Source organism: Choristoneura fumiferana, chromosome 4, assembly GCF_025370935.1.
Source record: "Choristoneura fumiferana chromosome 4, NRCan_CFum_1, whole genome shotgun sequence".
Classification (NCBI taxonomy): Eukaryota; Metazoa; Arthropoda; class Insecta; order Lepidoptera; family Tortricidae; genus Choristoneura; species Choristoneura fumiferana.
Window position 1 is genome coordinate 3,112,613 of NC_133475.1, and position 16,189 is coordinate 3,128,801.

Below are 16,189 nucleotides of genomic sequence, written 5' to 3' on the forward strand. Positions count from 1 at the left end.
AGAGTAGAATCTATTCTTGTTTTTGATGACAGATTCTTGAAATATTATTAAATAATGAAATGAGTAGGCCTTTTTTCAGCAGTGGACGTCTTCCGGCTGATGTTGAATGAAATTTTAGAGTAGAGAAAACTTTTTTGTTTGCAACCCGTATAGTAAAAAAAGTGTGAGTTAGGTATTTTTGAATGGATTTCCACACAGTTGCAATTAAAGAATGCCAATTCACGAGCTTTGCCATATTTGTCATCAATAAAGTCTCATGTACAAACAATGTATACCCCATGTATGCAAGTCGGTCAGAATCGAGTTGTAACGACGCTACACCATTAAAGCGTTTACTTTTAGCTAGCTATACAATCTTTACTTACTTATAAAACAGTAGGTAAGGTGACCCGGGGCTATTATAGCTGGGGGAATATTGTATCTGAGCCTTCTGATGTCGTCCTTACGACGCTATGTAGCAATGTTCATGTGTGTTGTGTGAAGACAGTCTTCTGGCGAACACAACGTGAAATGGTCGAGAAGAACATGGTGTCGTAAGGACGCCATCAGACGGCTCAGATACAATATCCGCCCCAGCTACAATAGCACCGGATCACTTTACCACCTGACCGACCGACACTGACCGACTGACTGACTGACAGACAACACCCAACCTATACTACTGGTTCTTACTTGACTTGAAATTTGACATAGTAATGTCGAACTCATAGTAATAGCTCCCTAGCTATTATAGTGCGGGAGCAACCTTTGCTCGAGCTAGTAAAACGATGACGTCACCATGTAAAGGTTATCGTGAACTTTTGCGGGGACGTTGAACCATCTCTCGACACGTCGCGTGAGCGCTTGGCCTCATACCTGTGACTATATTATCATTACTATTTCGGTGTTATGAGTTGGAAAAATGAATTGGACTGGGAATGAACTAAAGTACCTTCACCTGCTGTATACCATAGTTAATTTTACATATTTATTTTCTTACTAGTTTTTCCACTCTTTTCATTTTTAAATTAGCAATACGTTTCTTCAACTGCCTGCTTGATAATTTAAATAATAATAATAGAAATCTATGATTTATGGATCGCTGAACTGAATTCGAACCCGCACCTCCTGTGGCTTTTCACGGCAGTGGTATCCCACTAACCAAACAACCGAGAAATCGAATCAACCAACCGGAAATATTAATGGCAGAAAAATGCAATTGCAAGCACAAGTCAGACTCGCGTATTGAGGGTTCCATACAAATTTGTAGGTATCTATGAATATGTATGTATGTATGTAAATACTTTATTGTACATAAAACACAAAAATAATATAAAAAGAAAACAACAAAAAAAAGAGTACATAGGCGAACTTATCCCTAAAAGGGATCTTTTCAATGAATATTAAATATAAAAAAAATGGGACACTTGACACAAATTGACCGAGCTTGTACCTATTTACTATGGATACTAGGCAACGGATAAGTTAAACATACTTGTATAGATAAATACATATTAAACATCCAAGACACGAGAACAAACATTCGTATTATTCACACAAATGTCTGCCCCGGCCGGGAATCGAACCCAGGACCTCAAGCTTCGTAGTCAGGTTCTGTAACCACTTGGCCATCCGGTCGTCAATATTAGAAGAGCCGCTCTCCTAAAGCAAAATGTACGCAGTGCGGGGCAAGTTTAGGATAACTACTGACGTATACCGTCAAACATAAAAAAAAACTACTGCTTTTCACTGCTTCAAGGTGTAGCAGACTTAAGTATTTGATATAAATTCCACGCGTTCCTTAGAAAAGGGGTCTCGAAAGACTGACGGACTAACAGGCAGATAGATAGACATACGGATAACTAAGTAATCCTACAAACTTAATAGGGAAAAACAGATTTTTAATGTATAAAAAATGGTTCTGTTTTTTTTCTTTAGAGGTATGGAACCCTAAAAATAAAACACTGTGTTGAACAGTACTTAATACTTAAATGGAACAATGATTGTAAAGAATATAATTCTAAATTATAATAGTAAAGTTGAAAACCCCCAACATTCTCATTTTAGAGCTAAAAAGTGCTAAACCAATTTTATAAACCATAGCTAAGAACCACCTCGAGGAAACTCGCTTTCACGTAAAATAAGTTTTTGGTAAAAATTTCATGTTTAATAGAAGCTTTTTTGCTGACTGTACTTTTTGTTGATTTTTCTTATATTGTCACCCAAACTACATTTGCATACCAAGTCGATGCCATTAACCGTTGAAGAGTGCCGTCCTGTGGAGACAGGATGTCACTATCAGATTATTCTATTGTCACGCAATTTACACAAGTATACCAAAATCTCAAGGCAATCCAACTACTGGAAGTTGGTCGAATTTAACTTTCAAGATTTGATTACAGACAGACAGACAGACAGGCAGACTAACAGACAACGGGACAGGTGAAACTAAATAAAAGTATGATTGGTTTTTTGGAGTATTTTTGTATTTTTTATTTCAACTCCAAATTTGTTACTTTTACGGGTATCCCGTGAAACCATATCGAAAATACAAACTGACCAATCATAATTTGATTGCTTAGTAGCGACATCTCTTGTCTGGGTGAGCGGTTGGTTCCGAAAGAGTGTGACGTCTCTCGATGAGAGCGGAACATAGATGTCGCTAGTGCTGCTGCATAAGTAGCGTAGTAGAAATAAGCAACCTGAGATATGTATGCATAGGAAAAATTCGTGTCTAGAGTCCTGTCCAGCGGTGGTGTAGGGGTTATAGCACGCAGGACGGACTGCTGGGGACCTGGGTTCGATTCCCATCGCTGGTCTCTTTTTCTGGTTTTTCTGTGCATCCATTTCTCAGTTTGTATTTTCGACTAAATAAAAGCTTGTAAAAACTGCATTTTACGGTCTATATCGTCCATCCGTTTAAGGGCTACGATGCCACAGACTGTCATTCTGTCTACACAGGCATACGAGTACATCATCATCATCATCATCATGTCAGCCGAAAGACGTCCACTGCTGGACATAGGCCTCCCCCAAGGCTCTCCACTCAGACCGGTCTTGTGCTTTCCGCATCCACCGCGATCCCGCGATCTTAACCAAGTCGTCGCTCCATCTTGTTGGAGGCCTACCGACAGCTCGTCTCCCGGTCCGCGGACGCCATTCGAGAACCTTCTGGCCCCATCGGCCATCCGTCCTGCGAGCAATGTGCCCCGCCCACTGCCACTTTAGTTTCGCAATTCTTCGGGCTATGTCGGTAACCTTAGTTCTACTGCGGATATCATCATTTCTAATTCTATCCCGCAGAGAAACCCCGAGCATAGCCCTCTCCATAGCCCTCTGAGTGACTTTGAGTTTTCTCATGAGGCCCATCGTTAGCGCCCACGTCTCAGATCCGTATGTCATCACTGGCAACACACACTGGTCAAAGACTTTTGACTTCAAACACTGCGGTAATTTGGACGAAAAGACACTACGAAGCTTCCCGAACGCTGCCCAGCCGAGTCGGATTCGACGAGTGATCTCTTTCTCAAAGTTGGACCTACCTAACTGGACCGTTTGTCCAGGTATACATAGTCGTCAACAACTTCGAGCGCAGAGTCTCCGACTATTACGGGAGTTGGTACAACATGGACATTAGACATGACTTTCGTCTTGTCCATGTTCATTTTCAGGCCAACTCGGTCGGAAACTCTACTGAGGTCAGCGAGCATAGCACCGAGGTCCTCCATGGTCTCAGCCATGACTACAATGTCGTCGGCGAATCGAAGATGAGTGAAATACTCGCCATTAATGTTGATGCCTCGTCCTTTCCAGTCCAAAACCTTAAAAGCATCCTCCAATGCAGCGGTGAACAGTTTCGGAGAGATCACATCTCCTTGTCTGACTCCCCGCTGCAGAGGAATAGGCTTCGTGCTCTGATCCTGTAATCGGACGGACATAGTGGCGTTTTCGTACAGACACTTCAACACTTCGATATACCGATAGTCAACTTGGCACCGCTGGAGAGCCTGCAGCACAGCCCAAGTCTCGATCGAATCGAAGGCTTTCTCGTAGTCCACAAATGCAAGGCAAAGGGGGAGGTTATACTCTTCAGTCTTCTGTATAACCTGCCGCAACGCATGTATGTGGTCTACGGTACTATAGCCTTTTCGGAAACCGGCATGTTCGGGAGGCTGGAAGTCATCAAGCCTGCGTGTGTGACGGTTTGTGATGACCCTAGAAAATAGCTTGTAAACATGGCTCAGAAGTGAGATGGGTCTATAGTTCTTCAGCAAGGTGTTATCACCTTTTTTGAAGAAGAGCACCACCACACTTCTGTTCCATGCTTTCGGCGTTCTCCCTTGGTGAAGGACGGAACTAAACAGCGTCTGAAGGCCCTTAAGGACTGGTCTACCACCCGCCTTCAGGAGTTCGGCTGTAATTCCGTCGTCACCCGGGGCTTTGCCATTCTTAAGCTGCTTGAGGGCCATACTAATCTCGTACAGGCTGACGTCCGGGATGTCTTCGGTATAGTGTCGGGTTAATCTAGCCCTCGGGTCTTTAGCTAGATTTTCGACAGGTGTTCGGGTTGTCGTGTATAGCTGTCCATAAAACCTCTCAACTTCCTCCAACAGCTCAGGTTTGGATGAAACGATTCTGCCGTCGTCGGTCTTGAGCTTCATCAACTGGCTTTGACCAACAGACAGATCCCTGGTAAACACCTTAGAGCCCCTGTTACGCTCAATAGCCTCTTCAATACTGGTAGTATTAAATCGGCGTACATCGCGCTTCAGAGACTTTGAGATCTGTCTGTTGAGCTGCCGATAACGAGAAGCGTCACCAGAAGACTGCAAAATCATCTCACGCCTCACCTCCATGAGCCTAAGGGTGGAATCCGAAAGCCTTTTGGTTCTAGTACGGCGGGTCTTGAAGAACTTAGACCCGACCATATGGACAGCTTCCACAAACCCGTCGTTGTAATCGTCCACCTCGCTACCTAGGCATTCGAAACGATTTTGAAGTTCGAGCTGAAAGCTCTCGGGGTTTTGGAGCTGAGCAGGTTCTGGGCGGAGCGTAGATTTCATCAGTCGAGACCTTTCAAGCTTGAACTGGATATTCAATGCGCCTCGTACCATACGGTGATCACTCCCGGTACGAGTATCCGATAGTATACGAGTACACCTACAATTTTACAATACATAGGCGTCAAATTTATCCCCTCATTTTGCGTCGTAACGTAAGCAAACACCAATTGTGAAAGCATTCACTTTACGTCTTACCTTTACCAAAATGCAATATTAGCAATCTCGTTGCCGTACAAAGCCAGAGCCGGTCGCTTTCCCGTTTCTGGCCGTCCGTTCACGTATGCAGCTTAATCTTGGTACGTCCGGCTCCGGAAATCAGTTCGGCACGGAATTGAAAAATGTCACGCCGCGAAACCCATTAAGCCGATGTAAATAGCCTTTTGTCTGGCATAAACACGATATCTCTAATTTCCTGTGAATTAAATGTTTGTTTGGTGCTATAAACGTGGATTCCGAAGGCTGGTTCGATGTACCACTACTATGGATTTATTTTCTTAAAAGAAAACTTTAGCCCTGGTTGCTTTGCAAATGTTTTATGTTACCTAATGTATTTTTTAAAATTGTTCTATGTTATTATTCTATTTCTATTTTTTTTTCCTATGTTTATTAATTGTATTTGACATGTAATTGGTTGATTGCCATTTTAATGATATGATATGACACTGTGCTCATGACTATCATTTTTTTAAGGCTAGAGTAAGAAAACTATTTAACTGTACCAATAAACATTTAAGCTCCTCCGTGCATAGTTATGACAATAAATAATTATGATTATTAAGATTACTTGTTGTTTAACGATTTTTGCATACGCACTATTAAACCAGGAGATGCGCGTTTGTTACCTATGAAATTAGATACAATTGGCTAAGTAAAGTTTTTTGTAGATGTGCTGGTTATTTTTTCCATAGTCCTGGTTCTAATTTTTATTTCTTTAATTTTTATTTCCTGAAATTTAATGAAAATAATTATTTTGTGATTCTGATCAAGGTGGCATTTACGGTAGTAATGGCAGACAAGCCTAATGCTTTCATACTTAAAAAAAAGAGATATAGTCGAGTGCCGCTCGAAGGATATAACAACAATTGATAGTAATGCGACAATTGATATAATTTTAATTTGATTTAATGCAATTATCTTAAAAACTAAACTTATTTATATTGTTATTAATTCGATTTGATGTACTTTGGGTTAGGTTAGGTTTATTTTAAAAAAAAATCTGTGAACCTCCTATCCTTTGAAATTATATCAAATGTTGTTAGGCCGCCTTTACACCTGTAAGTTACTTGCGTAATATTTACATAATTTACTTACAGTTGCATTTACACTTGCAATAAATACTTACGTAAATAATGCTTACGTAAGTTGTGTAAGTTTAAACTTGCAGAAATTATTACACCCCATTTACATTAGCTTCCCAAATCAGTAATAAAAATGCCTTCTCACAGTCGTCACGTTCAAGCAGCTGCTGCATACATAATTTTATCAAATAGTCGAAAGCAAAAGAAAAGAAAATGCTGGATAAAACCATGGCTAGAAAGAAGAATGGCAAAAGGTGCATTTGAAAATCTTGTAACGGAGTTAAGAATGGAAGACCGAGACCAATTTTTAACTTTATAAGAATGGATTCTACGACTTTTGAATATCTGTTGGAAAAAGTCGCACCAATCATAAAAAAAAATGATACACATTTTCGACCGGCTATTTCACCAGCTGAGAAACTTATGGTCACACTTAGATTTCTGGCTACAGGTATGGTATATTATTTAATAGGTAATTAAATAATAATTTGCAAATTAGACGTCTGCTAAGCTAATTTCTCCCTACTTTCAGGTGATTCCTACCAATCGTTGATGTACTTGTTCCGAATATCAGCATCAACAATTTCACTGTTTGTACCTGAAGTATGTTTAGCAATTTACACTGCATTAAAAGAATATATCAAGGTAAGAAACAAATTTAATTATTAACGCTTATTAAAAAATAACAAATTGAGCAATTTTAATTATTAATGAACACTTATTAAAAAATAACAAATTGAGCAATTTTAATTATTAAAAATTAACATAAAGAACAATTTTATTTTAATTATTCATGCTTGTTAAAAATCAACAAAAAGAGCACTTAAAATCAGAAAATTACTTTTTTGTTTCAAAAATTGGAGTGTCTGTTATGAGATCTACCAAATTCAATCTATATTCTTGGGAACCATTTGCATTTTCTGATGTCAGCTGGAACTGTCCACTCTCGGAATCGGGGCTAATGAAAACATAATTATTTCCAGAGGATGTATTCTCAGATGGTGGAGCTGGTGGAACCAGTCCATCTTCCTCGTCTTGTATGTTTATGATTGCCCTTTGTATTATGCGTCGAAGCTTTTTATTGCCCTCTTTGCTTAATTTTCTGAGCTCAGAAGCTACATAATCGGCAAATATTTGATCGTCGTCGTTTGGTTGGTTTATAATTTGAGCACACTTATTAAGCAAAGACGTATCTTCCTTCCTCTTTTTTGATGGGGGATTTGGCAAGTTATTATTTAGATTAGATGAACTTGGCTGTTGTCCATCTGAGACTGATGACAGTTGACTTTCAGCCCTTTGCTGTTCGGCTGGGGTTGATGGATCAGTCTGAAATATTTAAAACCATTTTAAAACACATTTTCTACTTGCAGGTACCCACAACCCTCGAAGAGTGGCTTAAAATAGCAGAAGGATATGAAACCATTTGGCAATTTCCACACTGTATAGGGGCACTCGACGGTAAACATGTCATAATCAAAGCTCCTGCGCATAGTGGCAGCACTTATTTTAACTATAAAGGCTCGCACAGTATTGTTTTAATGATTGTGGTTGATGCAAATTATAGAATAATATACATGCATTGCGGCATGGTTGGCCGTATATCTGACGGTGGAGTATTTCACGACACGGCCTTATATGCGGCATTAGAGTCAAGGAGCCTGAACCTACCGCCACCACGACCACTTCAGGGAAGACAAATCGATGTACCGTATGTCTTACTTGCAGATGATGCATTTGCCTTGTCGAAATACTTAATGAAGCCTTATCCGTATGCCAATCAACCCATAGATAAAAGAGTCTACAACTATCGCCTTTCTCGAGCCAGGCGTATGGTAGAAAGCGTATTCGGCATAATGGCAAGCCGATTTCGTGTACTACGAAAGCCTATAGAACTATACCCGGAAAAAGTTCTAGGTTTGGTATCGACAATCGCAGTCCTTCATATTTTTTTAAGATCGAGCAGTAATTCTCAGAGATATTTAAGCCGCGACAATATTGAAGTCTTACCTACTGATAATGTGGTAGATTTAGATACCAATAACAATAATAATCCTTCAGTGGCAGCAATTGCGATAAGAGAAGAGTTGAGGGAGTATTTTATATCAACAACAGGTGAAGTTTCATGGCAGTACCAATATGCAAGTTAAATACTTAAAGGAAAAGAAAGTACTTAGTTATCTGAAAACCCATTACTTCTTGTTTATTTAATAGGTATAAAATTTAAAATAAACTTACCAAAGTATCAGTCGTGTTTCCTTGGTACTCCTTCCCTTGCAGCAAGAAAGATAGGGCTTTAAAATACCGCCAATGTGATACATAAATTTCATTAGTACCGCTTCCGCTTTTCTTTTTCTTTAATTTTGTCACTTCTTGGCTAAATTGTGCTTTCAAATTATGCAATTTTCTAACTATTTCCTCTGGAGTGGTGCTAAATATCTCACTAAGTTCAATATGTAACAAATTTGTTTTTACGCGGTTTTTGTACTCCTTATTTTTTGTAGTCCCATAGTATGGGACGTGCCTCAAGAGCAGTAATGAAAGTTTCCACCTCGTCAGGTGACCAGCTTTTATTTTGTTTTTGTTTTGAACCGGACATTGTAGCGTAATTTCTCAACTTATCAATTTAGTTCGATAAGCTGTGAGTCGCTTCCGTAAACAAACTCGAACGTGTTAGACCTGTAATTTTCCAACTTACGTAAGCTGTGCGAAATTACAATAAGTCACTTACAAAAACTATTTACACTTGAAAAATTATCGTAAGTCGCTTACGTAAGTGACTTCCGTAAGTAAAACTTACAGGTGTAAAGGCGGCCTTATACCCATCATCACACACCCATTAACTGTCATTTGTCAATCTTGCAATTGGTATAAATAAAAATGTGTAAGTTATTGATTTATATATTAAATTGCCATCGTAAATATCATCATCACCAGTGTATCTAGCCCTTGATCAAGGCAGTTGCTTCTGCGCCTCTCAAAATTCGCATTCAAAATTTTATTTTGTACTACTAACTGGCAAATAGCGCCCCTTGATATCTGGCACCTAAGCGATCTAGGACGATCACTCCTCTTGCTCACCCTTAGGGCTTGCACTGATGATCGGCATTATCAACTGTTTGATGTTGTTTAACAAGTATTATAAATTTAAGATAAATAACGTGGCTTCTCGTATTCTTTTGGTCAAGTAATAAAATACACGTTCTAGCACCATTATATTTCCAAAAATATCTCACAACAAAACGCTGTAAAACATCGCTAAGTTACGGGAAGCTCAATTAGAGTAACAAGGCTCGTAAAGACAGCCCCGAGCGAATGAACCGAGTGTATCAGGTTCCAACAATAGAATTATTTACCCGCCTTGAAGGTAAGTACGTTTTCTGCAAATAAACCCATTAATGTCGCACAAAAGGAAGCTTGGATCAATGCTGCTCTCGTAATCTTGAGCGTCTTGGCGGTGCACTACCGAGAGAATTATGCACCGGTATAGTTACTAATATTATCAATGCGAAAGCTTGTGAGTGTGTGCGTGTGTGTGTGTGTGTGTTTGTTACTCCTTCACGCTAAAACAGTAAAGACGGATTCGCATTAGCCAAATATATTATGAAAATACAAATTGAAATAAAGATGCACAGAAAAAACAGAAAAATAAGACCATCACTGGGAATCGAACCCAGGTACTCGGTAATCCTGGGTAGGACCTGGGTTCGATTCCCAGTGATGGTCTTATTTTTCTGTTTTTTCTGTGCATCTTTATTTCAGTTTGTATTTTCAATTTAGGTTTTACGGGATGACCGTAAAAGTAAAAATTTGGAATTGAAATAAAAAATACAAAAAGATTCCAAAAAACCAATCTTAAATATATTATGGTCTACCGTACTAAAGTTGATAATCGTTTGCATGTCACAAAACAATAATGCCAATAGACGTGTCTTTCGACTTTAGCGACATTTGATAGGAACATGTTTAAAAATTGATAGATTACTTATTTGGCTGATTGTACCCATAGGTGTAGCTAGCTGAAGGAATTTTGGGCTTAATTATTTTTAGGCCATTTTTTATCCCGATATTCCGAATCGTTGTTATTATTATGTATAATGAAATGGTAAAATCAAACAACATACAGTTTTCTAGCTTAGGTACGTATTGTATTCCATGAGCTTGTTTGTATTTCTAGTATATCAAGTAGATTACGCATCACATACGATATCTCGCATTTTCACGCCATAAACTCGATTAGACGTAACTGTGACGACTCAGACCACGTTGCAATATGGTTTTTTCGGCGCGCTAAAAACAAATGTATACCTACATAATATCATGGGTATTGATGTCGGCGGCCGATCGTAAGATCCGCCAGATCACGGAATTCCTAGTCATATCATGAAACGCCGCCATATCGGTTCTGGCACTTCGCCGGCCGCTGCCGCGACACGCTCGCTTCACTCGCTCGACTTGTGCGTTGTGGTCACAATTCATACTATCCACTCCTCGCTACGCTCGTCGTACCTAAATTTTTCATTTTCTCGGCATATCACGATGTGCCCGGTATAGAGCTAGGAATATCGACGAATGCGTTGCTCTAATCGCTCTTCCGTATTGTTTCTCAGGCACATCGTGATTATGCCTGGCCAATTTTTAGGCATATCATGAAATGGCGCTATTTCACGATATGCCTAGGAATTTCATGATCTAGCGGATTTTACGATCGGCCGCCCACATAGATAAGTTGAAGGCAATGGTAACCTACAAGCGGGGCTTTTAAGAATTTATCTGCGTAATTAAATTCCAAATAATTATGACACTAAGTAAAACATCGCAAGGAAATGCAAAAAAAGTATTAATTATAAAGTTTATACTAATACACGACCCTTTATTTGGCACAGGGACATCCTTTCATCCTCAATGGAGCATCTCAAAGAAGAATATAAGCTAGAAGCAGTCCGTAATGTGACGGACATCCTGAGTCGGACATTTAGCAGTCAGTTCGTGTTCCCAGCGCTGGGCCACAACGACCCCCCACCCTCGAGGAAACTGGTAGATATGTGGATGCAATGGTTGCCCACTGAAGCGCTGCAGACCTTCGAGACAGGTTAGTTTCTAAGGCCAATTTGATGTTTACAAAGCACATGTATGCGTAAAGCAAAGTTTGCAAAATTATATTAGGTCAGTGTAAAGCTAACTTAAAATTAATACAGATCTAGTTATATTGCTTATCCAGATTCTTTTAGATAACGCATTGTCAAGCTTTAGTTAAAAAATAGTCAAACACCGTATTTTATATCAATATGATTATATTACTGTCCAAAATATGATAATATTGATTGTGCAAATAAATTGTAAGTATTGTCTAACGCTCTGGCGCTCTCCTTCTCTTTTTATCCCTATCTCACAGACAGAAAACGATAGACGTGGTGAAAACAATCATGATTCCCAGATTTCCAGATTAGACGACCAGATGGTTAGAGAACCAGACTACGAAGCTTGAGGTCCCGGGTTCGATTCCCGTGTCGGGGCAGATATTTGTATGAAAAATACGAATGTTGTTCTCGGGTCTTGGGTGTTTAATATGTATTTAAGTATGTATCTATATATATAATTATATTTATCGGTTGCTCAGTACCCATAACACAAGCTTTGCTAAGCTTACTTTGGGACTAGGTCGATTGGTGTGAATTGTCCCGTGATATTTATTGTTATTATTTATAATACTGATCTTTCGTTGGAATAATTTTAATTAAACGACCAAAGCGTCGACTGCAAGGTTGACATCATGCTGAGCTGGGACCATTTCGTGATAATTTGTCTCTATTTCCATTTTTCTCTTTTAAAAAAAATCTTAAATGTCACGATTTTTTTTTCAAATATGTGCTCAAAATATGTGTCCGCGGCTCACACCACAGAACAACTTAGCTAATTCAAGTTTATTTATACTTTTTGCACCTCGTTACTAATTGGCAACAGTAGCGTTAAGGAAAGAACGAATCGCAATCGAAAAATTATTTAAACCTGTTAACCTGGAGATAACTGTCAATTATGTAAATTAGCCCAAAGAACCGTGACTTCGGTTTCTGCTCTGAATGCATTTGAAAAATGGAATTCTCAAGTATTTTTTTCAAGCAGACCTCGCTACAGACGTTGAAGAGGTTATGGTCTCATTTTTTTCTGTCACACCACAAAACGATGTTTAACTTTTTAGGCCCCCGCTGGCCGTCAAAGCTATGGCCTTAGAACGTCTTTTATGCTAGTACATAATGTATTATTTTACCCGACTGCCTGGAAAAGGGTTATATTTATTTAGTGTTTGTAGAGGAATGTATGTCTAAATCCGTAATTCTCTTTGTAGTCCTACATGACTGCACAGTTTACGACATAAGAGGTATCATTACTTTTGTTAAAATTGTCGGAATGACATATAGCATCCGCGAAAAAAAATTTGGGGGGGGGGGTTCAGCTTTTTAACACCTTTAAAGCTGCCATTTTGCAGATACGTCAAAAAGTACGGAAGAATAAAAAAAATCCGTTTGCCTAAAAAAAACTAAAAAGTAAAAATCCATTACTGGGAATTCTATAACTGCTGACAATTTTTGAATGGCACCCGTCTGTTCAACTTCAAGTGACTCAACATAATTCTAGTCTTTATAGAAGAATGTGTAAAAATGATTAGAAAGAGGTCTTTGAAATTAGCTTATATTATATTAGCTTATACTAAGAAAATGTTCGCTCGTAATAAGTTAAGTTAATTAACTTAACAATGCTCATTACAAATTAAGTGAAAAGCGTGAAGGAGCACTTGCTACTAAAGTTTTACTACAACTTAGCACGGAAAGAATTTGAAACTAAATCTTTTACACAACAAATTATGTACCTAGCGGATACTTTTCAAATAACAATGTAAAATGCCATTTATTTATTAATCCTTACTACGTAATTTTATAAATATATACTTAGTAATATTATAAATATCGTCCCCTTACAACCAGAATCGCTTATCTGCATGAAATGTAGTTTCGAGAAAAACGCATTTAAAGGTTTGCATGCTCTAAAAACCTATAAAAGCTAGTTATACTAAAAACGTCTCTGTGTTTCTATTTAGATAATTTATCCTTTAATAGGATCGGGCTATGTTATTTACTCTATACTCGCGCCGAGTAGGTTAAAATAGGGCTTTTCTTCAAAAGGTACTGCAGATAAGCGATTTTGCCTGTAGACACGTTTTTTTTTTATCTTCTAAACTAGCAAGTTTACGCAGATATATTGGATAAACTATCATTTTAAGTCCATAATTGAAGCATTTTTCGCCGAATACAGTGTTAGAATGCTTACATGTTTTATACAATTTAAGTTTTTAGTTAAGTCTCAGCGCAAATAAGAGGTATTGGCTGTAAACAAATCGGAATTTACCTCTTAAGCGCGCTTAAAAGTGCAAAATATTTCTAAGATGTTTTGACTCTAGGCTTTTTTTCTTTTTCTATCTTATATGCAATGTAGCATTATTCTGTTTTGTTTTTATCATTCAAAGACATATAACTTGTATTTTTCGAAAGAGTTCCATCAATCTATTTCAACAAATAGGTACCAAATAGCCCAAAAATATAAATAAATGAAAACTAGCGAGCTAAAGTCTTAAATATAGTAGTATATTTCTAGTATATATGAGATATATTACGTTATTCCTTTAATATCATATGTGCTGCTTAATACATTTAATTATGGAACTTTTGATTACATGCATACAACAAAAAACATATTTTATTCAAACATTTTAATAAAAAGGCACTTAGCGTCTCAAGGCTCAAAGTAACCACTGAAACAGTCATGAAAAAAGAACCGTAATGGTAATAACCATCAGTCTTCTTCTTCATCAAAACGATAACGAGCATGGATATTCAGGTTTTGATGAACTAAATAGAAAAACATAGGTATAACCAGATCCAGCAGACCGTCGAACTGAACCGCGAGTGTCATTTAGATACCTACTATTTACTACTTCGTATCGTAGGTACGTCGTATCATTGAATAGCTTATCACGGCATAAAACATTTACGTTGTCACACATTTTCATTGTTCTTGGCTTAATATTTGTATAGGTAATATTTTTATCAATTACGACATGTCGTCTGACTTTTTGAGTTTTGATACCAGGCCTGTAACTTTGCAAACCAACCGTCGAACAAGACACAGAAAATCGAATCCAAACTCTGTTGAACCTCTTTCAGTAGAGGAATTTAAACTACCTGCATTAAAAAGCTATACACTAATCCACTGCCAATAAGCGCAGCTAAAAAAATAAAGATTTAATGACTTTTTACAAAAAAAATGTTATACCGGAGATTCACCATGGCTGGTTGCACTGGCCTGTGATGAAGACGTTATTGAGCGTGTGCCGGACGTAGTCACAGCTGAGACAAGCAGTGATGAAAAATAACCTTAATGGTAATAATCATCAGTCTTCTTCTTCATCACTGCTTGTCTTAGCTGTGGCTACTCAAACCAGCCATGGATAATTAATATTACCTAAGCCAAGAACAATGAAAATGTGTGACTACGTAAATGTTTTATGCCGTGATAAGCTTTTCATTGATACGACGTACCTACGATACGAAGTAGTAAATAAGTAGGTTATCTAAATGACAATCACGGTTCATTTTGACGGTCTGTTGGATCTGGTTATATGTTTTTCTATAGCCGCGTATCCATTAGAGCAGCCTCAGGCCGAGCACCGCGAGCCGAGCCATATTTTGTCGGTTTTTGACCGTGCTCAAAGGAGCCTCAGTCTGAGCCGTGCCTTTGGCAGCGTCTCCACTTGCGCGGCCTCGGAGCGAGGCAGCCGCTCGGCCCGAGGCTGCCTCTAGTGGATACGCGGCTTATTTAGTTCATCGAAACCTGAATATCCATGCTCCTTATCGTCACCTGAAAGAAAAACACTGTTAAATTACGGCAAGTGAATCGCTGTTATACATAGATCTGTTCACTCACGAAGGCGCGCCCCTCCACAGCTAATTATTAATGTACACGAGAAAACCTCTTAAGTACTTACACATTGTCTTAGTCTTAGTGTGCGTGACTGACGGTACGCTTGCGACTGAAGAGCCACGAGGACAAGTTAGAGCTACGCACACATAGACTTGTCGTACGGATACGTTTAGGTACAATTACAATTATAGAATGTGGAGGGGCAGACTTTCGTTAGTGAACAGATCTATAATTACCTAAATAAGTTTTTAAAAATTACTTATTATGAATCGTGCTTTCAAGCGTGTACGAACCGACTAAGCTAGCCTACACAAAGTGCACACTACTTTACAATACAGCGCGAAACGTCTAAGCGATACTTAAGCGATTTTGGCTGTAGCGCTTCTTATGGTCGAAGCAAACATTGTTACAAGCAATATCGCCTATATTATATTTAGTTTGTTTTCGCTGTTGCAATAATTGAAATATAAAGTAATGCTCAACAGGCGAAACCTACTAACATTATTTTAGCACTTTTAGGCAGTACTCAAATTGCATTTTTATTGAAATCTTAACATTCCAAAATCGCTTGTTTGACATTAAAATATTTTTGCTGTTGTAAAATAAAAAAAAATGCTGTTTAACCAACGCGTAGTTGTTTTTGGCTGTTGATTTTCTTAAAAATCGGCTTTAAGTGAGCTTAAGAAAAACGTAACTCGGTATTGGAGTATCGTACAGTAAAACGGGTTTCAACAGCATGTAGATCTTGGAAAGTACATTCTAACGATATATTTAACTCAGTTTTGCCCAAAAGTGACTTTAAGCGATTCTGGTCGTAAGGGGACGATATACTTATTACTACTATAATATTATAAATGCGAAAGTTTGTAAGTCTCT

At 38.3% G+C, this 16,189-nt stretch overlaps 1 protein-coding gene and 1 long non-coding RNA gene across 3 annotated transcripts in view; one reads left to right on the forward strand and one right to left on the reverse strand.

Annotated features, from left to right (window-relative positions):
- The window catches only part of LOC141427277 (cyclic GMP-AMP phosphodiesterase SMPDL3A-like), a 165,615-nt gene that overhangs the window by 134,369 nt on the left and 15,057 nt on the right, over positions 1-16,189 (forward strand). For both annotated transcript variants that reach the window (XM_074086566.1, XM_074086565.1), the window contains exon 5: positions 11,224-11,429. In XM_074086566.1, coding sequence (XP_073942667.1) covers positions 11,224-11,429 — 206 coding nt within the window. The remainder of the gene's footprint in view (positions 1-11,223; positions 11,430-16,189) is intronic.
- On the reverse strand, positions 7,409-8,655 carry LOC141427278 (uncharacterized). The gene is made up of 2 exons (XR_012451314.1): positions 8,576-8,655; positions 7,409-7,666 (listed from the first exon to the last, which is right to left on the reverse strand). It is a non-coding gene; the product is annotated as an uncharacterized lncRNA (long non-coding RNA).